At 38.9% G+C, this 22,274-nt stretch overlaps 1 protein-coding gene across 1 annotated transcript; it reads left to right on the top strand.

The window, feature by feature from the left end:
- The first annotated feature begins 3,049 nt into the window (after positions 1-3,049).
- On the top strand, positions 3,050-21,158 carry LOC145486628 (calpain-7-like). Its single transcript, XM_081465325.1, has 25 exons — positions 3,050-3,271; positions 3,511-3,551; positions 3,668-3,784; positions 4,185-4,255; positions 4,975-5,148; positions 6,298-6,384; positions 6,519-6,581; positions 7,182-7,245; positions 7,585-7,670; positions 8,377-8,470; positions 8,761-8,871; positions 9,673-9,708; positions 10,023-10,140; positions 10,881-10,990; positions 11,257-11,307; positions 11,711-11,804; positions 12,000-12,099; positions 13,455-13,501; positions 16,080-16,165; positions 16,821-16,896; positions 17,416-17,552; positions 18,131-18,193; positions 18,643-18,785; positions 19,370-19,456; positions 19,788-21,158. The coding sequence occupies exons 1-25, from the start codon at positions 3,055-3,057 to the stop codon at positions 19,927-19,929; spliced, it is 2,415 nt and encodes an 804-aa protein (XP_081321451.1). The 5' UTR covers positions 3,050-3,054; the 3' UTR covers positions 19,930-21,158.
- Positions 21,159-22,274: the final 1,116 nt, after the last annotated feature.

Genomic DNA, 22,274 nt, shown 5'->3' with positions numbered 1-22,274 from the left:
ACATCAGTGCAGCGGCAAGCACAAGAGTATAACAGAGTATAACATACAGAAGCGCTTCAGTTCCATCGCGTTTTTGACTCGATATAAGCTGACTTATTCAGATCAAAGTTTACAAATTAAACGTTACAGAAATGGCCTTAGAAGGTGACGGCAAAAATGTTCCAGTGCTAGTTAGAATTGAGCCGATTTCAGAGATTGGGTAACTGGGTGTTAAGAAATGAGGCTACAGGAATGAGGCCGGCAAGTTCTCTCTAAGGCCTCGTCTAAACGAAGCGGGAGAAATTTAAAAACGCTGCTATATTCCTTCGGTGAGGCCTACCGTCCACACTAATCAGTCACGAAAACGGAGCTTTTTGAAAACGCTCTTCAAGCCGGAGGAATTTGAAAACGCTGACTTTGCGTTTTTAAGGTGCGCACGAAAAATGGGTTTTTGAAAACAGAGTTAATTTTGCGTGACGATGACGTTACAATAATCGTGTAATTTTCCTGCCCTAGTTTTCCTCAAACACAAATCCAACAATAATCGGTGATTGTCGCGTTTTCTAATTTCTCCAGCGTAGTGTAGACGGGACCGAAAGTTCCGAAAAGTATCTTGCCCCACCCTCTCCTCCCCCGACAGCCACGCAAATACGTGTACGACCTCGCAAGATGATTCCAAAAGTGTTAAAACTATGTTCTATCTCAGCAATTTCAAACGTAAGTTTCCACAATTCTCCTAGCTCTTTCCTTTAGTAATCCGACCTTCTACTCCCATGTTTTTTTTTACGTTCACTCAAACGAGATGGAGGCTACCTCGATAACCTCGCGGTTCTATTTGCCTCCATGCACAAACTATATGCCATTGTCACCTTTAATTGGCGGTTGTATATGTATCTTTTTTTCTTTTTTGATGCTAATATTGTAATTTCAAAATGTAAGTGCAAAATAAAGTGAAGTTGAAGTTGAAGTTGAGCGCTTTAAGATACATTGACATTTGCCACATTTTCGATTTCCTAATTTGTTACAACTTATGCAAACTAAACAATGTCTCGATGAGTCTCTCAATTTTAATTTTTTGTCGTACTCTGAGTCTACATCTGCAGAGACATAAGTCAAAGTAAAGTTTAGAGTCTCGACAGTTAAGTTTACAGGAAGTACGACTTGGCGGGCTTGAAATCTAAACACAAACTTTCTCATTTCTTTCTGTCGCCAGTAGTAGATCAGTGGATTAAGAAGCGAGTTGAGCATGCCGAAAGTGAAAATCCAGGGTGTAAAGGCATAAAAGAATTTCGAATCCGTGGGATTTACAACCGGCGGAAGCGAAACTACCCATAAAAGTGAAAACGCTACCGGTAGAAGGCAAAATACAACAGCACCGACTATATACACAGTCGTCTTAGGGACTTTGTTCTCCTTCGCGAATCTTTCCACCGCTTCTTGCGGTAGTTGTTGGGTTTTTATTTTCTTACGCTGGCGAAGCGTTTCACGGTACAAAATCACATAAGAACATGTAATGAAAAGAACACACGAAATCAGAATGATAGCTAATACAAAATTCAAGTAAAATAAAAGGCTGTCGGTATAGATTTGCGCCAAAATGTCAGTTATCCCCCAAATGACAGCTAAGATTCAAAACACGATCACTGCGTGCTTTATGTTCTGCTTTGTGACAACATAAGGGTAACGCGTGAAGAACTTGATAGCTATAAGCCTCTCGCCCGTGACCAGCATCAGATGAAGCGAGGAACACATGAAGGCGGTGCGTAGAGACGAATTGTAAAAACGGGCTTCGTCCGTGGCTTCTTGGCTCATCTTTCCAAGTAACTTAAGCGTTGCTCACAGAATGAACGATGGCTGGACAAGAACACCTGCTAACACCGCGTCAGTCGCCGCTAAATAGGCCAGCAAGATGTGGGTGTTAGTCTGGAGTCTTGGTCTACTCTTGACGGCCATTATCACTAGCACATTGAGCAAAACTGTCAAGGGACAAGAGAGTCCGTTAATGATAACAGTACTAATCAAACTAACTAGCACTGGAACATTTTGTGTGTCGCCTTCCGTGGCCATTTCTATAACGTTTGCAAAATTTGATCCGGAGAAGTTAGTTGATATCAAGTCAAAAGCACGATGGAACTGAAGCGCTCCATTGCACTGATGAACCGCCACTATAGTGTGCGAAATGTTTTCACGCAAAAATTTTCCTACGCATTAACCTATAAAGAGGATTAACTTGATTTGCTAATAGCTTTCCCTTGCGCCCATGACGACTGAAAGTCGAGAGCCTGATTTTTGAGGTAATTTATCATCCCTCAAGTTTTTGTTCTGCTGATAAATTTATGTGAATGTATTTTAAAAGAAAACCATGCGCTACTGCGTACAAGTCAGGTGTCCCCGGGAGGTAATTCACCAGAGACCAACGCATATTTTGTAAAGTTCTGTACCATTAAAATCAATGTAATAATGATAGCGGATAATTAACAATTATTGAACGAGGTTTAGCAAAACAACGTCCTTCGGCATCGGCAAATAATTGATCTTTAAGACACTGACAAATCACGATATTTTTTGATAACCGAGTTCAATAATCGTTTTGCCATTCGATCACCACGTTTGTTTTCATATTTAGATCATTCTCTGACAGCTCACTACCTTTTTTCACCCAAGTGCGTGGTTACAATTACGCATGAGCAAAATATCATTTGCAGCCAAGCTCAATAAAAAAGACGGTATTACTCATGAGAGAACCATTATTTAAAAGCAGTTATTTGTAGGTCACGTAGTGGGCTCTCGGCCAATGAAAAGGGAGAAAAAATACATCGAATGATACACGTAACATATCTAATCCTTCATTTTATTAAATAATCCATTAATCACATCAACTTAACAGTACATTTTTTTTATCCTTCTTGACATCAAACCAATTTAACATTTACTCATATTTATGTGAAATTGCTAACTCAGGCCGTGAACTAAAACTTCGGGCTGATAATATAATATGTACGCATTGCTGGCCTACGTTTATTAATCGAGCCCGCGATACGCCCCTCAGGACATGCGCCCTCTCGTCAAAACAAAATGGTGGACGTAAAGGAACTTTGTGATGATGGCTACAGATTAGCGATACAAGCAGTAGATTTAGACAAGATTGGCAGCGGAAATGCAGCTGCTTTTTTCTACATCGAGGCTGCAGAAGCTCTGATAAAAGCGCTGTCGTACGATCCCACTCTAGACGTGAAGGATAAAGCTTCGCAGTACATCAGGAGAGCGGAAGAGCTTCGTGCACAAGAGCAAGGTAGCGTTTTCTTCCTCATTGGATCCATGACGGTTCTGATGGAGTGACATGACACTGTAGATTGTTTCATGCAATTGATGATGTTGCAACAGATCAGCTGTTCAATATTAAGCTTACTGTAATATATTGAGCTTACATTTACACGTAAGTATCAAACATCTATCAGCTGATAAGCTTATACATGTAGTATAGGAATTAGCATTAACTGCTTAAACTTTTGAGCTTTGATTTTTTTCCAGGTTCAACAAGACCACCCTCTTCTTTTAAGTCTTCACAGCAGGTAATCCAGCTATTTCCATAAATAAGAATTTATCAAATTACTCATTCGACTTATCAGTCCTTTAATATTAGAATGTTGTCTTTTCAATGACAACTTGTGCTTTTTTGCTGTTGCAGAATGGCGTAGAAAGAGCAGAATTTCTTCTGAAGCAAGCACTTTATGAAGATGAAAGGGGCAGACCTAATGATGCACTGCCACTGTATACTGATGCAGCAGCACTCTGCATCAAAACAGTGAGTTGTTTGCATTTATGTCCTGGGCTTAATTGAATGGGGCACCATTATTATTATTGCTCAAACTTTGCTTGTACCCTGGGCAAGTCATAGTTTACCTTTTTTTTTAATTTAGTTGGCAGGCAGTTTGCCTGAGCCTTGCCCAGTGGGTAAATGAGAAATATGAATTTTCTTACCTGCCAGGAAAATCTAATTATCCCAGAAGACCAGATGGTATTTTCTTCAAACCCTGGATTTCCACATTTTATTACCAAATGAGACCAAAGAAATAAATATATTGAATGAAAAGATTCTGCAGAGAAGAATGGTGTTTCTTTCCTTTCTCGTGCAAGATCTAAAAACAGGTTCAGTTAATAACAAGCTTCTGGTCCTTTAGTTTATAATTTCTTTCCTGTTATAGAGCAGTGGCCTATCAGATGATGATGACTTAAAGAAAAAACTTCATCATCTAGCTAAACAGGCAATAGAAAGGTACATGCAACTGTTACATGTGGATGTTAAAGAAAACAGCCAGACTGTACCGGTTTAATACAGATTACCAAGCTACATAAATGCATGGCTCCACTAGCTCAGTGGTTTGAGCATCTGACTAATGTGTGGAAGGTCATTGTTTACATAGAGGATGTTACCTGGCAGCACGAAGATATCAATTGTATTTCTGAGTGGTAAAATATTGTTTTTAACACGAGAAAATAAAATTCACTTCTTCATATCTTTTTACATACAAACTGACTGTTTGCACAAACAACTGTGAAAAAGCAGGAAACGGCATCATCAATATCTTCACTAGTGAGGATATGGCAAAATACACCACTCAAGTCCCAGATGTAGTTTCATATGAATTTTACAAGTGTGGCATTTTCCAGTAAAACACTCTATATCTTTCTAATGTTTCTGAAGTGTTTTTTGTTTTTTGTTTTTTTGTACAATTTTATATTGTAATGTGGGGTAATGCTACATTCTCTCTTGTCATGCACCTAAATGGTCCTTACATCTACTTGCACATTCTTCCTGGCTGCTCTTTTGGAATTGGGTGGCTTTACATTTTGAATGTCAAAGTTCTTAAAGAACACTTAATAATATTATACACAAATTATGCAAATTATGAATCAATGTGCTGCGTGTACATTTGTAAGTAGAGAAACATTTGAAGAAATGATAGCATGACTGTTACAATCATTTCTTCTCAGAGCTGAAGCAATAAAAGGAATTTTGAACAAACCTGGAACCTCAACATCAGGGTCAGCATCAGTAACCAAAGGTGTCAAAGACCTCTCTTTGAGGTCCTCTGGAGAGTCCACCCCTGGGGGTAGTACTGGGGACAAAAGACCTCATCTTACTGCGAAGGAGCTGGATGTCTTAAAGTAAGAACCTACAATGTCTATACAGAACTTTATAAAATAATTGAGCTACATTACCGCGCGCACTCTCGTTGGTTGATAGGTGTGTTTGGATAAGAGTATGTTAACACGGTTGTGATGTTTTAGATTTGCGCGTATTTCTGACAATTACTTTATAAGAGCAATAGTTAAGAGCACTTTTTCCATGTTTACGTGGCCTCATCGTAACACTTGGGGGCTGGGAGAATTCTCGAAAGTTAGGCAAACCCTCGACTATATCCTTGGGTTTGTATAACTTCTTGAATTCTCCCAACTCTCCTCGTGTTTAAATAAGGCTATGTACAGTAAACATGGAAAAAGTGCTCTATTGCTTAAGTAGTGTAAGCTTTTCTAATTTTACCATGAGTTTCCTAGATGATCCAAACAAAACGAAAGATTTCAAAGGATCCTCCAAAGATTTCTAAAGACATTTCAGGCATTTGCAAAGACATTCAGAAGATTTCCAAAGATGTTTCAGACATTTCCCAGTTTCAGTTTCAAGATGAGTTTCTCCAAAACCAATGCTGTTAATTGCAAGTACTTTAATTGGAGAATTAAAGCTTATCATCATTTACAAGAATTTTTCTTTTCTTTCACTGGTGCAAATTTGAGTTTCTAAGTATACACATGTATGGTGTAATGCTGAAGACTAGAGGAATGTTTTCCTGTTTTTACAGTTTCCTTGTTTTGATACAGTGCACCATGATTTTGTTTTTTTCATTATTATTATTTAAACATATCTGTCAGATTGCTTTCCCCAAAAGCACCTATGTCAATCAAACTTGACAGTTCAACTGAATAATGCATTAATACATGCACCTGTCATCCATTTGATATAATATTTTCAATAAAGTTATTAATTTTTTCAGTTATTTTTTAATTTACAATGCAAACATTCAAAAATACATATCCCCCTGACAGGGGTTGTTATGTTGTATTCTTGTGCAAGAGAAGTTACTCTCACAGTGCCTCCAATCATGTGTCAAAATGCTGCTTGGTTATTTGCGATATTGGACTAACATCCCATCCAGCTGAGGAGGAGTTGTAGCTGCAATGCTTCTAAAAGTTGGAGTTACGTATTTGTCAGATTGTCAATAGGCAACATTGATTTTTTTACGTGTTACTAATTTTCAGGAAAACATCCTACATAAATGGCAAGCTGTTCCCCCCATGGCTGGATATTGATCTGAAGGAAAGATTTGCTTATCCCGATTATTACAGGTAACAATTAGACCTATCCAAATTTTATTGCTTTGAGACTAGTAAGAGCAGAGTTTTTTTATCATTTCTTTTTCCATGAAAATTTAGCGGGTTTCAAAAACAACAATGATGAATGATTGATCTCATTATTTTAGTGACAAAGATGGACAGCTTGCTCTTTCACAAAAGCAAAAAGCTCGTTTTTCCAAGTGGTTAAGGTGAGCTATTATTGTCCTATGTGTCAGTGAGTTTTAATACAGTCAATCCTCCATTAACTGCCACCTCTCCTCAATGGCCACTATTTTTGGTCCCAGCAGATGGTCCATATATTCACTCCTATTTTAACTTCTCTACAACAGCCACCTCCCCACAATGGCAATGGCCACTGAAACATGTCCCGACGGCCAAAATAACTTCTTGACAACAGCCAGTTAATCAGTGACTGTTAAACGGTGTATAGAAAAGAACATTGTTTTTATTGTAAAAGGTCACCAAACTTGATCTGTCTGTGCATAGTTGGTCTCTGTTTCTGTTTAGTTTCTGTTTTATTGTTTTATTTTGATTGTGTTGTGTACAGTATATATGCTAAAATAAGCTTTTGTTAAAAAAAAAAAAAAGAAGAAATGTTGCAGCCCCGAAAAAAAGGTGTTGAGTTAAAATCCTACCTCCCCATAATCGCCACCTCTCTACAACAACCACTTTCCTCTGTCCCTGAGGTGGCTGTTGTAGAGAGGTTTGACTGTATCATGTGCCAGAATGTAGGAGTTGCAAAAAGTAAGTTAAAATATGTCAAGTAATGATTTTTAACTCTCGACTAGACCAACAGAACTATGTGAAAACCCAGAGATGATTTATGCCATATCCAGCTTCAGCATCAAACAGGTATAAATACAGTCACACTAAGTCTTTTAATTAGTATACTGACAGCAGCATTCAGTGACATGGGGACTCTCCTAAATTACCAGTTGGATTTTTCTCTGCTGTTCATCAAGTAACAGTTATTGACTTCAGTGGGTTTAGAAGTTTATTTGCCATTGCGATTATGATTGGCCAGCAAAAACGCAATAATTAATTGTTTGTTAGGTTTTGAACGTCAGAGTTTGTGTGTTATTGAAAGGCACACTGACAGCAGAATTTAATCACATCAACTAAACTACATTTCTGTTGGATAAAGTATTCTAAACTTGTGGAATGCTTTCTTTTCTTTTTGTCACTTGGCAGACTATTGTTTCAGATTGCTCCTTTCTAGCTTCACTAGCCATCAGTGCTGCATATGAGAGAAACTTTAAAAAGAGTCTTATCACAAGGTAAATTTATTTTGAAGGTAGATGTTCTACAGTAAAATTAATAATTAACAATTAATAATGGTTATAGGACTGAGTGGAGTCCAAATCGGTCTGTAATCAGACGAGTGATTAACAAAATCGGACGACCACGAAGCGGGAGTCCGATTTGTTAATCGGACTCAAATTGGGCTGCTGATAGCCAATCATGTTCGAGAATTTTGTTATAGTTTTGATTAGACCTGTAATAGCCCATGAGGCGAAGCTGAATACACTGTTAACTCAATTAACACCCAACTAGTCGGACAGAAAAGGCAATAATAAATTTAGCAAATGCAAGTTGAAGAAGTATTTATTTAGGAATCGAATGAAAGAAAGCATCACGCTCGATTGTGCCAATTTCGCTACTCGAGGACTATTACTGGTAGTCCTCTAGTAGCATAGCCAATTAAAATGTAGGATTTAAATTAGTCCACTGGTTGGGTCATACTAATTGATAATAATTCTACAAGCTTGTGTTGGGTATGAGATGATAGATGACCCACAAGGCACATAGCCTGTTCCCATACCAGGTACATACCCTAAATAATTGTGTAATGTGTATTTAGAATACAATGATAGTGATTCATTGCGAATCTAGCATTAAGGATGAAACATTGCTTAGTAACGGTCTTAAAGATAATTGTGAGTCGTAAATCGACTGATCGTGAAGCACTTCTTGCCCAAACAGCATAATCTATCCACAAAATCGTGCAGGGAAACCAGTCATCAACCCATCTGGAAAGTACATGATCAAACTGCGGGTTAATGGAGTGTCTAGAAAGGTATGTACAACCCCAGAAATGCACACTCTACATGTATAAACATCTTATTCTAGCTCATTTTCACAGAATTTGCGCATAAAAAAAAAATTCACGAGCCAGGACATAACTACTCACAGTGATTATTTTTAGAGTTACCCTGAATTTAGATTTAGTTTTGGTCTTATCTTTTTGTAGTTTTGTACATGTATGCCCTTCATTGCCCTTCACTGCCCTTCATTTCCCTCCTCTAGCTGTTCTTTTGTTAATTGAGTTAACAGTGTATAAATGTTGTTGTTATGATGTCCTTACAGGTGATTATTGATGATACATTACCAGTGGGAAGAGATGGAGAACTGTTATGTTCCTACTCAAACAATCGCAATGAAATGTGGGTCAGCTTAATTGAAAAGGCTTATCTGAAGGTACGAACGTTTTGCTGGCGGCAGGTCATGCTATCATTTTAGTTTCTAGGCATGATTTTCTTTTCTTTTTTTTTTTTTCCTTTTTCTTTCTTTTTTCTCCCAGACCCGGTTGTTTTTCCTTCACTGGTCCGCTCATTTTGATCCTCCCACTGACCAAGATCCTATAACAGGCTGTCTAGTGTCATAAAACCAAAACCACACAAAGGATCAGAGCAGTTTTGAAATGAGTGTCATAAAACCAAAACCAAATCAATTACCTACCAATTAGACGACTACTCAGCCAATCTCAAACCGAAGTGAAACCGAAACCAAAGTAACAAAGTAACTGCCTGATTACTTTCGACACTCAATTGAAAACAGCTCTAACAACAAGAGAACCAAAGAAGACTCAAAACAAACGCCAGTTTTTTCAATCAATCAATCAAATAATCAATCAATCAGTCAGTCAGTCAGTCAGTCAATCAATCAATCAATCAGTCAATCAATCAGTCAGTCAGTCAATCAATCAATCAATCAAGGAGTGTAGCAAAGCAAAAGCAGAGCTACATGTATTCTGGATTGGTTTGGACACTTGTTGAAAATCGGTCTAGAGTGGGTTTTTTTACATGCGTTTTCCCGCGCTTAATACCAGCGCTATGTATTTGCATCGAGCTTTGATTGGTCCTCTGGAGTTTCTGTACTCCATGTGATTGGCCAGATTGATTACTTTGGTTTTGGTTTTACAAAATTCAGTTGATAATCGCTCTAATCCAGTCTTGTGAGAAGCCAAACTAATGGTTGTCGTTTATCATTGCTTCATAGGTGATGGGAGGGTATGATTTTCCTGGTTCAAATTCTGTAAGTAGACCAACAATGTGTTAATTTTATTTTACTAGTTTTCGAAAGCCGGCAAAGTACATATAATAAACTACTGACTAGCCTTAATAGCTTGCTCAAGCAGTACTGGGGAACATCGGCCCTCGGTCGTTCTTCTACGGACTGCGCTGCGCTCGGTCGTACGTGCTCCAGCGACCTCCAACCGATGTTTCTCAACACAGCCCCGGCGCTCGGTTGGTAAGAGGTTATTCTTGCTCGGTGACCCACAATTTCGCGCAGTATTGAATTTTCCGTGTTTGTTTTTGTATATTAATTATTTCCTGTTCCCATTTCAGAGTATTGATCTTCACGCTCTCACTGGCTGGATTCCAGAGCGGACGTCCATCAAGCGAAACAGTCCAGCATTCAATGAGAGTATGCATTTTGATCGGCTCTTGAACGGAGTCAGAAAAGGTAACAAGCTTCGTAATATTTCCCACAGACATAAAGATCTAGTTCTTCCTGTATCAAAACCCATGTCTGGTCTCTTGTAGGTTCTCTTTTCTCTTGTGACGCTAAGGTCCCGTCCACATTAGGCCAGAGGAATTTGAAAACGAAGGTTTCACTCTGAAAATGCATCAAATGTTTTCCGTCCACACTACGCTGGGGAAATTTGAAATCGAAGGTTTCACTCTGAAAATGCATCCAATGTTTTCCGTCTACACTACGCAGGAGGAATTTAAAAACTAACAATTACCGGTCATTTTGGATTTGTGTCTGAGGAAACCTCGGTCAGGGAAATCACAGGATTGTCGTGACCCCATCGTTTTCGGAAAGCTCCGTTTTCAAAATGTTTTCCGTCCCCACGAAAAAGAAAATCCGGCGTTTTAAAATTCCTCCGTATGGAACAGCGTTTTCCAAAAGCCCCGTTTTCGTGACGGCGGATTAGCGTAGACGGTAGGCCAAACCGTAGAAATAAAGCTACGTTTTCAAATTTCCCCGGCGTAGTGTGAACGCTGCCTAATACATGTACGTTCTTCTCGTTTTGGTTTCTTGTACTGTCTTTTCCCATGGCGGAAATGCTTTGTCCCCCCTTGTGAGCACCAACTCCACCCACAACCCGCGTATTCGCACCAATTCACCACGGCAGTAAACTTCTTTTAGCCGCGCAGTGGAAACTAATCTTCTTATTTATTTGTTTCAACTGATGAAAGGCGACTGCCTCATCACCGTAGCAACAGGTCCAATGAGTGAAAGTGATGCTGACCGAGCAGGGCTGGTACCTACTCACGCTTACGCCTTGTTGGATATCAGAAAAGTCCTGGTAAGTCTTGTGGGCAGTTGTAGCTTTATGCGGAGTTTTCGTTGCTTCTCTGTGTTGGATGTACTTCTTAAGCAGCTCGCAGTGAAAAATGATACGGAGTTGCTGTACTCAAGGGACTAAAAAGTTTTCTACACTAATGAAATTACATAAGGTATCAACAATAATCATTTTGTAACAGGCCTGATTTTTTACCTCAGCTTGCTATAAACGTTTTTCATTAAGACATTGTTGACGTGTATTTCAACATGTTTTCCTTGTTTCTTCAGGGACATCGTCTACTTCAACTCAAAAACCCTTGGAGTCATTTAAGATGGAAGGTATGCAGTCGATTTGTCCCTTTTTCTGTATTTATAGTTCCCAGCTTTTGATTTGTGATTTTGTTCAGCCCCGTCCGTGGGTATGTAATTAGGTAACGGGTAGCTTATATTTCAGCAAAAATTGTACAACATCTGTAATTCTACGAAAGTTCGAGACTTTAAAACACTTTCATTATCACACTGAAGTTCTTTCCAACCGTTCCCCAAGAACAAAAGAAAAACCGAACCATTAATTTGACAGGTGTAGGAAGAACATGCCACATGCATCTGCTTAGACGTGATTTGCTGAGAGAACAACGTCTTAACTCTGGCGCGTTAAAACAAATTTTAGAGCTCAAAAGGCGCGGAAAACGTTTCAGTGAAAACCATACGTTAATAGAACCTCTTTGTTTGCTTACGACAGGGAAAATTCTCCGAAATGGACTCTGTTAGCTGGACACCTGAACTTCAAAGAGCACTCAACTACGACAGAAAGAGTGCTCTTCAAATTGACAACGGTAAAACTCCAGAATGATTTCTAACTTACTTTATTTACTGATTTTGGTTTCTCGGTTTGTCGGGTTTGTTGCGTTCCCTGTGGCCTTGGTGTACGTTTAAATTGATGCAAAAAGTCCTTTATTATTGGATTTCTAAGCAGCGGATTGTTTCGACTTCTGTTGAATTTAAAACTAAATTATTTTCTTCTTTGGCAGGAGTTTTTTGGATCAGCTGGGAATGTGTCATGCAATTTTTCGACGTGATTTACATGAACTGGAATCCAAAACTCTTCAAATACCGTTACGCTCTTCACTCGTGAGTATTTTCTTCTGCTCGAATTTGTCTTCACTTTGTCTTACCATGATGACTCTAGCCTGCAAATAATTTCCTCCGCTCTAAGCTGGTCATTTGTCGGGGAAGATACGGTGTTGACGGAGCAAGAATCAGTCTGATCCGTCACATAGATTTTCCCCCGTACTTTATGTTGTCTTGAGAAGGATTTCAAATCACATTTACATGTATGTAACTGGCTAGAGATCATCCCTGGTCAATAGCCCATTTCTGAGTTGTCTCAAGCCTCTCTATCAAAGCGAGGCCTGGTGCACAATCATTTATATGAAAATTAGTTTAATTTGCATGTGAATGAAATACATTTTCATATGAAAGAACAGGCGCCAAGACTTGCTTTGAGAGAGAGGCTAAAGGTAATGGCCTATTTGCCAGGCTGCCGGTCAAAATGGCAAATTTATTAGACGGGCGGCCATATTCGTATTCTTGAGACTGAATTGGACCTAGCTTGCAATGGAAAGCATTGAGAGGGAATATTGTTTTTTAAAGACAACTTCTTCTCATACCTTTATAGGAGAATCTTTGTTTACAATATTTGCCTCATTACCATAAGCGATACAGTTTCTGATGGAGCTACAAAGAGATTAATACTGAATATTGAAAGGGCACAGCACGATTAACTGTCCCAAGGAATTTGAGCGCGATGTATTGAATACTTTTTGTGCGACGTGGGTTTAAAATCTCAAAATTTTACAAAGAATGTATGAACTCATTAGCGCTTCTGCCACACAGAGATTTTGATGCTTTTGAAAGCCAATTTCTCCTCGAATATTACACCCAAGGAGCCAAAACTTTCACCACTTACTAAGTTTCACAAGCTCTTTAAGTTTTTCTAGTAAAATTGTGTCTAGCATAACGCCTTCTATGCGCAAAGTCGTATGTTAATGAGGAAAAATGTAAACAATGACGTCAGCAAAGATTCGCCTATATGCCCCCACATCAGTCTCCTTTGCAAGCTTATTCCCATTTAATCCTGAGAAGACGAAAATGGCCTATTATCTCATGACAAACTGTTTATGCAGGATTGACAACTCGTTTTCGGCATAAAGTAACTTAAGGACTGGACCAGTGGACTCTTGGATCATTGGACTGTTGGACTATAAAAAATAACAAGTAAAAAAATAGTCCTGCAGTCCAATGGTCCACAAGGCCACTGGCACCAATGCACAAATTACCCTATTCCTATTTCTTTTAGACAGATTGATTTTCATTGCACGACGACTCATGCACTCTAAAGTAGTTCAGTTTATAATATTCCATTATTCAGAATATTTCGTCGGTGATAATTCAGAATGACTTAAATATATTAAATTGTTTGATAGGACTTGGACAGCTGCTGAAGGTCCGAAAAAAGACGTTTATAATATTGGTAAGTTGTTCTGTGTTTTCAAGGCTTATGTTGTATCGCACTTTGATTTGGATCACTTTAGAGGTCAACGATCGGTCGTTTTTTTTAGTATTTTCTCTAATTTAATTGCGCTGTGTTTGGTGAGCAATAAAATGCGCATTTATAGCGAGTTAGAAAAAGAAAACCTACGTTATGCGAAACAAAATCACCAAATTTTGCGTATTACTCAAAACGTGAGACAAGACATCAAGGCGCCGGATTTTTCCTTTTTGTCTGTAAGATTTGCGACTCGAACAACGTGCTGTAAATATGATATTATAGTCGTCTTCTCAGTATACATGTATGCCCGGCCGTATAAGCATAGTTGTTGTTGATAGTCAAGTGCGGTCGTGATCTTCATTGCTATATCCAGTGTTTACACTTGTGCCGGATTTCCATTGCCAAATGAGTGTCGCCAAGTGTATTTAGAGAAGTATGTGTATTGGTCAAATCGAACATTTGGAAACTCTATCAAGGGTCATCATGTTGTGTATTTGATTTCATGTTAGAACCGAACGTAAACAAACATTGTGATAGACAGAGCAGTGGCTTTGAACATGCTTTACATTGTATTTCTCAAACTCATCAATAATTCATCAAGTTTAAACAAAGGAAATCATGACCGCGACGGTGTTTGGATATCTGATCTTAATTAGCATAGATTTTTACGATTTTACTTCTCCATTTTCTCCTTAGTTTTGGTTTCGATTGAGAAGATATATCAAACACTCAAGACAGTGTTTGACGATATTTCCAAACACCTCGAAGTTCGTCAAAAATACTCCGCTGCGCGTCGTATTTCCAACTGTCGTCTCGGTGTTTGGAAATGTGGTCAAAGTCGGTCTTTCGTGTTTGATATATTATATACCTTGGCACATTTTATTGTTGTCTTTCGCGAAACATCAACGTGAATTGATGATAAACGTCTGTATTTTATGCAAAACGCGAACCCTGGCGGTGAATTTCCTTTTGGAATTAAACGGTATCCCTGTTTAGTTATTGCACAGTTGTTCAGACCTTAGTGAGTACAAATTCACCAAAAACCGTTTGATATTCAAGGTAAACTTGTCTTGGTTTTACCTAAGACGGTACACAGACAGCGTCCTATATAACTACTGTTTCTATGAGACAATACATGTCGTTAATGATATAGGTGAGCAATACAGTCTATTGCCCAAGCTAGAATCGTAGTCATTACTCATTCCTAAAACAATTGAAGTGCTTATTAAGGTGTATTTATATTAGGTAAAGGCTTTACTGGATATTGATTGTTTTCAGTTAAGGTTAGAAGTCAAGGGTTCGACTTGTGCAAAGTCGTCGTGTTGTCAGGTGTTCTTGAGAAAGACAATTTAGCTTCGAATGCCTCTTAACCTCGCACTGGAATTTTTTCCTCTTTTCATTTAATCTACTGAAATGAGACCTGCCTCCGGCGATCTTGGTTAGTCCGGATATCACAAAAATGAATCCAGTATTTTTTTTTCTTATACGTCATTTCAATGAAAATAACGTATTGCGCGGAGCACAACCCAGACATGTTTGTATCGTTCACGAGAATGCCCAGACACTGTCCATTCATTGCGCGCAATGACGTCTTCTTGAAATCATCCATTACGCGCACACGTGACATGAAATATTCACTAATAACTTATTCTCTATATTGGATGCAATCCTCGTGGAATAAACCGCTGTGTTGTTGTTCTGGGTCCGGGACGTACTAGAGTAAATACGGCTGGCAGATTATTCCGTTGATGTCCCTTGCGCTAATTTCAAGAATTAACTGTGGACTCTTAGATAAAGATCGTGAGAAAAGAGATATTGACTACAATGCGCTGTGATAATGCTTCCTATGAGTGGAGTATACGTGAAGGAATAGAGTTCAGTGATGCATGCATGAGCCTTACTGTATGGCTTGTGTTGCGGACAATCTCATGTGAAGCAGGGTGGTTTTCACTTGACTGTCGAAAGTTATTCGCTTTTTCTTTGTTTTGTTTTGTTTTGTTTTGTTTTTTTTTATTACTACACCGAACGATTGGCTCAAAAATCCAGTCAGAAGTAAAACCAATACTTATGGTGACTCTCTCGAACGCGTTTTCTCTCGTTTCGCGTCGGCTACATAATTTCGCGACGGGTTTTGTGTGATTCACTGGATTGTTTGTGTCGTTTTTGATAGATCAGAGTGATTATTTTGGCGCTGCTTTTACGACACTCGATTGAAAATCACTCTAAGATTACAGTCTCCTGACGTTTTTCTCCTTGAAACTGCAAAGTTTGCAATGCCTTGACTTCTCCTGCTGCTTTGCTTTGCTTTCTTTTGTTTAATCCCATTACGTTTATGGGTTCTGATTTATACAGTAATTTAGAAATGTGTTGTTCCATTTTCACTGGAAAACCTTACAGTTAAATCTGATAAAATGTACCTGTATGAATAGAAATACAGTATTATTTTCCGTCATTTGTTCTCAACTCCCGATAACTCGAAACTTTTTCAATTTCTCTTGATGGTTCGAGTTATCGGGAGTTGATTGTACTTCTAATATATTATCATGCACGTGATTCACAGGAGACAATCCGCAATACAAACTGGAGTTGTCATCTGACAGTGATGCTGTTGTTTGGATTCTGCTCACTCGACATATTACACGAAAGGTGTGCTCTTCACGTTAATATTTTCCTGTGGTTACTGCTGTGAAATGTAGTATACGTTGATCCAGAATTTTTCTGAAACTCATTACAGAATGGCTGTTCCAAACAGGGCCACCTAACTAAATTCTTTTCAAATTAACCAAAGACGTTTGTATTTTTTTATATACATATAATAGTAAAAAATTTTTTTTTCCCATGGTGTGTAATTTTATTGGACCAATAATTTGTCTGCAAGCGACGATTTATGTTGGAAGGTCCCTGACCCTGTACATCTTTTGTTTTATGCTCAAAGACTGTGCATGAATTACATAATCGCAATGCTTCTATTGGTTAGTTGTATGAGCACACATAACCAACTTTTGTATTTTTGCCAGGTTTTGTGCAGGGTCAACCCCCAAAATAGCCAACAAAAACATACAACAAAGAACTTTGCCAGGTTTCAAAACCATTTCCCTCTATTAACTATGCTTTGGTACATTGTTTCAGTCTGATGCCTAAAGTTCTTTAGTTAATGGAGTGTTCCCGATCTGGTTTTAAAATCTTATTTTTGATTTGGCTGAATAGAAAGAGGAACTTAGGAGTTACCTGCAGTAAACACCACTTTTTCATAGGACATCACACTACAATCACAAACTGATGTTTATCCTCCATGTCACAGGATGATTTCGCCGAGAACAAAGAGTTCATCACAGTTCACGTGTACAAAACAGATGGCGGCAGAGTTTTTTACCCGGGTTAGTTAACGGCGTTGTGTTGTTTAAAGGCCACCATCATCGCTTCTTTGTGGTAAAGAAGCGATGATCTTTGAGGTGGCAAGACTAGAAAGAGAAGAAAAATGCATTGCTGGACATGGCTCTTTTACTTTGCTCTATTTTAATTGTTGTTTTTCCGCTTATCCCTTTGAAAATCTGCAATAAAGAGATGTCGTGTTTTAAAACACAAACTGAAGAACAAAAACTTGTTAAGTTCTTTATCGTTGGGAGGCTAATCGGTTAGCTATGCAAAAGCTGTAGAAATAAATTAGTCTGGTCGAAGAGTTTAAGGCAGGACCTTCCATATCTTATCGCCTCCTACGGGTTAGCTAGAATGAAGGATTTGAGCCAGGGACGTCTTAGAGTTGAAAACCCCCATACTTGTGTGTGGTGTCCCCAAAACTACTTCAGTAGTATTCTGGAGGAATGAAGCTTGTCTTTCCGTCTTATTCTTAGTTTGTTTTTGTTTTTGTTTTTGTTTTTTTTGTGTGTGTGTTTCAGACAACCCGTTCTTGGAAGGAACAAAAATTAACAGTCCTTTCTACTTGGCCAAACTGAATGCTCCCAAAGGAACAAACCGATTCACGCTAGTGGTCTCTCAGTACGAGAAAACCAATACCATTCACTACACTATCAAGGCATGTGCCTTACTAGTTGTATTTGGTTTTCTTGTTTTGATTTTGTCTACATTGATTTACATAAGTATTAAGTGTTTACTTTGAGTTTTGGTTTACTGAACTTGGTTGAATAGCTGACGTACTCTAACCAATCACACTGACGCTATTCTCTTTTTAGCCAATAAGGTGTAAACGCCGAACCATCGGCAGATATTCCCGCGCTCTCCACAGCTTTCATGTTTCCCGCGCTAACAATGCCTACATATTTTCCCGCGCTTACATGCTTTTCTACGATTGCTACTTTTTGCATTTTTGACGCTTTTCCATCGGTTGAAGGGGTTTTCCTATGTCGTTCCTACATGTAGTCGTCTACTGCCGTAATTTCCTGCAATATCAAGTCACTGACTTGATGTCACCACATGTTTGCTCGACTTTGAGAACAGTCAATACCAAATTGTACCTTTGTGCTAGGCTCCGGCGCCACATCAGGCTCGTTTGATCGCGTCTTTGTTATTTCCAATCAATACGAACCATGGATCGACCAAATTCGCCTGATATGTTGGTTAATTTAACGGATAACATTTTATTCTTACACGCAGGTATTTTCCTCCACTGAATTCCGTTTATCGCCCGTTCCTGTTCCATACACAGTTGAAAAGCAGGTTAGAGATAACATAAAGAACAACCACAAATTTACCCAAATCTTGATGTAGCGTAATTGATAAACTTCCTGTACTTAAACTGAAAACATGGAACGGCTGTCTTATTTGACTGTTGAATGTTATGGTTAGTGCGCTAGTCTCCGGATCGAGCGGTCCGGGTTCGAGCCCTGGCCGGGGACACTGTGTTGTGTTCTTAAACAAGACACTACTCTCACAGTGTCTCGCCCTACCCAGGTGTATAAATGAGTACCAGCGAATTGTTTGGGCGACCTGACGGAATGCTTAGGACGAACCTGCGATGGACTAGCATCCCATCCAGGGGGGAGCAGCCATACTCTTAGCCGCTTTATGCCTACGCGTAAAGAGCTGACACGCGACTATGGAGAACGTTTCTTTCCGTGTACCGTATTTCCGAGTTGGCATAACGCGTGTTCTGTTTTTGTATTCAGGTCAGTGGTGAATGGCGTGGCAGCTTAGCCGGTGGATGCCCAAATTACTCCACACATTCTAATAATCCAGTCTATCGCCTGAAGCTAGAGACTTCCTCGCCTTCAAAAACTGCTGAAGTTCTCTTAAAACTACGTGGACCCAAGTAAGTTTATTTCTGTTAATTTTCTTGTCGCTTTTACTTTGCAGTCGCAGAAACGATTGATAGTTTGAACAAATCCTCAGCAGAATCTTGCATTTTGAATCCGAAATAAATGAGCTCAGTCGCAGTATTTTGAGTAATGTTGGCCATGTGCAAAATTACTTTTTAATTGAAGGAAACGTTAACCTGAAAATAGTAATTTACAAAAATAGAAAAACAGGAGAGATAGCAATAAACCATAAACCATTGGTAAAGGATGGATAAGATTAACACGGATTACAAACGACGAAAAAAACCAGAGCAAAAGCAGGGGCTGGTTTCCCTGTTTATTTACCTACCTCTTTCATTAGTTAGAGGAAATCGTGTCACGTGATTTCTGCTTAACCAATCAGAAATCAGTCGTCACTTGGTTCACGTCACTTTTCCTGCGCTTTTCACCGATCGCCTGCTGGTGCTTCATGATTGGTCAATTTTAGTAATTATGATGCCAATGTTGGTGGTTTTCTCATTGTTTCAGGTTTTAGATGTACGATTACCATTACACGAGTAACAAGATGTCATGGTTGTTTGTTTTTCTTGCAATTTAGGCAATTTTCAGTTGGAGCCATATTTCGCTCAGTTGACCGAGCCTCTGACGGAAAGCCTGTGTACGAGGCCTACTCTGAAACTTACAGGTAAACGACCCGAAATCTGTCGAATGTTTTCGAAGCAACTAAGGCCTTCCGAAGACTTCCGAGAATGTCCGAAAAAGTGATCAGAAGATTTCGCTCGCTATACGAGCTACGATTTGGAGATAGATGCTAGATGATCGGGAAGTTAAGGATGAAACGATTCTTCTAATCTTGGTGTAGACTGAAAGTAAAATGAAAATAGGATATGTTTAGAGAGACTAGACGAGAGAGACGATTAGGCGAGCGAAGCGAGGATGTGCTAATTCTTAGCTCGGGACGTCTTGTGCAATCACAACGAGCGTCCCTAAAATTGCAATGCCTTCTTCACTTTCAGGCCTGGCTTTTACGTTCAGCAGCTGACCAGGGTGCCCGAAGGAACGTATGACGTGATTCCTTCCACGTTTTACCCCGGACAAGAAGGGCCATTTATATTGACGATAGCAGCAAGTTGTAGGATTGCACTGGCAAGGAAGTAGACAGCACGACAGAAAAGAAAGTCAAGCGAGTCTGTCGTGTACACGTTTCTTAGCTGGCGGCAACCTCCTTCCCGGGGTCTTCTCGGTTTTGCTTTCCAGTGAAGATCACTGCTACAGATGAACGAGGAGCACTGGGACGAGTTCAAAATTACTGAGTAGGGGAGGGAAAGGTGGAAAAAGGGTGGAGGGACAATACAATATGGCTCACCAGCCTCTAAATGAGCACATTCAGAATTCAAACCTGAACAAATGAACTGTTCTTGAAAAGAACGAGAATATATTAGAGTACAATGCTAAGTTAACTGAGTAGCTTTCCCGGAAATGCCTTCTTGGAATTAACCTTTTGTAACTGTTCATGTTGAAGAGAAAGGACTTCTCGACGAGTCATAGTTCTTCAAATTTCACGGCAGCTAACTTGACTAGTAATTTGTGGATATTTGACTTTTGTAAAAAAATACAGTCCAAACGAAGAAAACATTTTGTAAACGCCCACTTTTCTCAACGAAACAGTCGTTAAGCCGACAATGGGATCGTGTAAAATACCAGCTGCTTAAAACTTTTATTCTTAGTAGAAGACAATAACGTCCATAATTACAATGTTAAGATAATATTGCCTATGAAATAGAGATGAAATAGTTTTAAGTGAAGAAATATAATTAATTTTCTGTCCGCGGCAAAAGAAGATCTATTGTATGCAAATATTTCTCATTTCTTGTGAGTCCAGTATGGCCGTCGCGAAAAGTCTTTGTAGTTCAAAGTTGAAATGGAGATGAACAACGAAGGACATTTTCCACGCATCGAGGTAAATTAAACACCCTCTGCTGCTCAAGAGCATTGCTCGGTGTATGCCGGCGAAGATCCATTGCAAATTAAGGTATCTGCTGTCCAAACGATAAATCTGCGATGAGACTTCGCAAGCGGTAGTGTATGATTTGCCAATCAGAGCATGAGAAAAAAAATTTCTACTAGTCTGGTGTGTACTAAAAATTTAATGAACCTTAGCAATGCGGAGCGCAAACACATTTATATAACTTGGTGCCATTTGTATGTAGAGTAAGTATTTCCCGTAAATTGATGTTTTCTAGTTGTTTGCGCCAGATTATAAATATATGGATGAAGGTGCTATGGATAATAAAGTAATAATATAATGGCAAAGGAGTGGAAAATTAGAAAAACACAGTTTGTCATGAATGTAAACGGAGTTACTCGGAAGGTTCCGAGACGTTTTAAAATACCCACGCTAGTTTATAGTACTCTTGTAGTTACAAAAAAATTCCGAAAATTTCGGTTGGAAATTTCTGTTCGGGAAGAATTGAGGTTAATATGACGCAACTGCCATCGTTAGGCTTCACTGTTTTACTTGAACTGATGATACAAAATGGTAAATGGAAAACGGGACTACCTTTTCATAAGTTCCTTTTCCGCACAGAACATTTTTTAGCGGACTGAAATGTAAAGTTATGTTCCGTTTATTCTCAACTGGTCTTTTAAAACAACTTCCGTAAAATGGCAAGCAATGATTGTTGCTGTTCTTCTGGCGTAAAACAGTCCAAGTAGACGAAGCTTTTTTTTTTTTCTTTTTTTGATGGGGGAGGGGAAGGGGCAAGTCTTATTTTAAAATCCCAGTTCACGCTTAGTTTTTCTCATTTGCATTACAATGTAATCCAAAGTGGATGCGAGGCAATTTCGGGTTAAAAAAACAAAATAGCCCGAGTTAAATTGCCTCACGCACATGCGAGATTATATTTTAAAGCAAATGATAAAGGTTAACTGTGAAACGGGATATTGACGTTACTTTCAAAAGCAATTTTATGCTTGTAACATTAAACTGAAACAGGCAAAGCCCGAAACGTCAAGTGTTGATTTTGTTAAAAAAGAAAAAATTCAAATACTACTCGTATATTCAAATTTGCGGCATTCGTCTATTTGCCGGATAATTGTTGAAGTAGTCAACAGGTTAAGATGAATTGTAATTGTGTCATTACATCTGTTTGCCAACATGCCCTGGCAAATGGCAAGCGCAAACGTTTGACGCTTGCTCAATGAACAAATAAATACAAAAAATCCGCGTTTGTTAAACTGAGCAATGAAGTTTGAAGTCTTTTTCACTAAAAACGCCTTGAGTTAAATACAAGTTATGAGATGAATTCCACATTTCGTCTTTAATTTAGTGTTTACTTCTCGTGGGATTTGAACATGTGAAAGAAATCTCACTGAAGCCAATCAAACATTGCCAAAACCATTTAATTGTTTTTCAAGTTATGAAGAGTGCTTAAGATTCGTATTCAGAATCGAGAACAGATTACCGAAGGCTTTCACCCGATTGTTTCTTTCACAACTGGATC

Source organism: Orbicella franksi, chromosome 5, assembly GCF_964199315.1.
Source record: "Orbicella franksi chromosome 5, jaOrbFran1.1, whole genome shotgun sequence".
NCBI classification, from domain to species: domain Eukaryota; kingdom Metazoa; phylum Cnidaria; class Anthozoa; order Scleractinia; family Merulinidae; genus Orbicella; species Orbicella franksi.
Note: the sequence above shows the minus strand (reverse complement) of the source record. Positions and strands in the feature narration are given on the sequence as shown.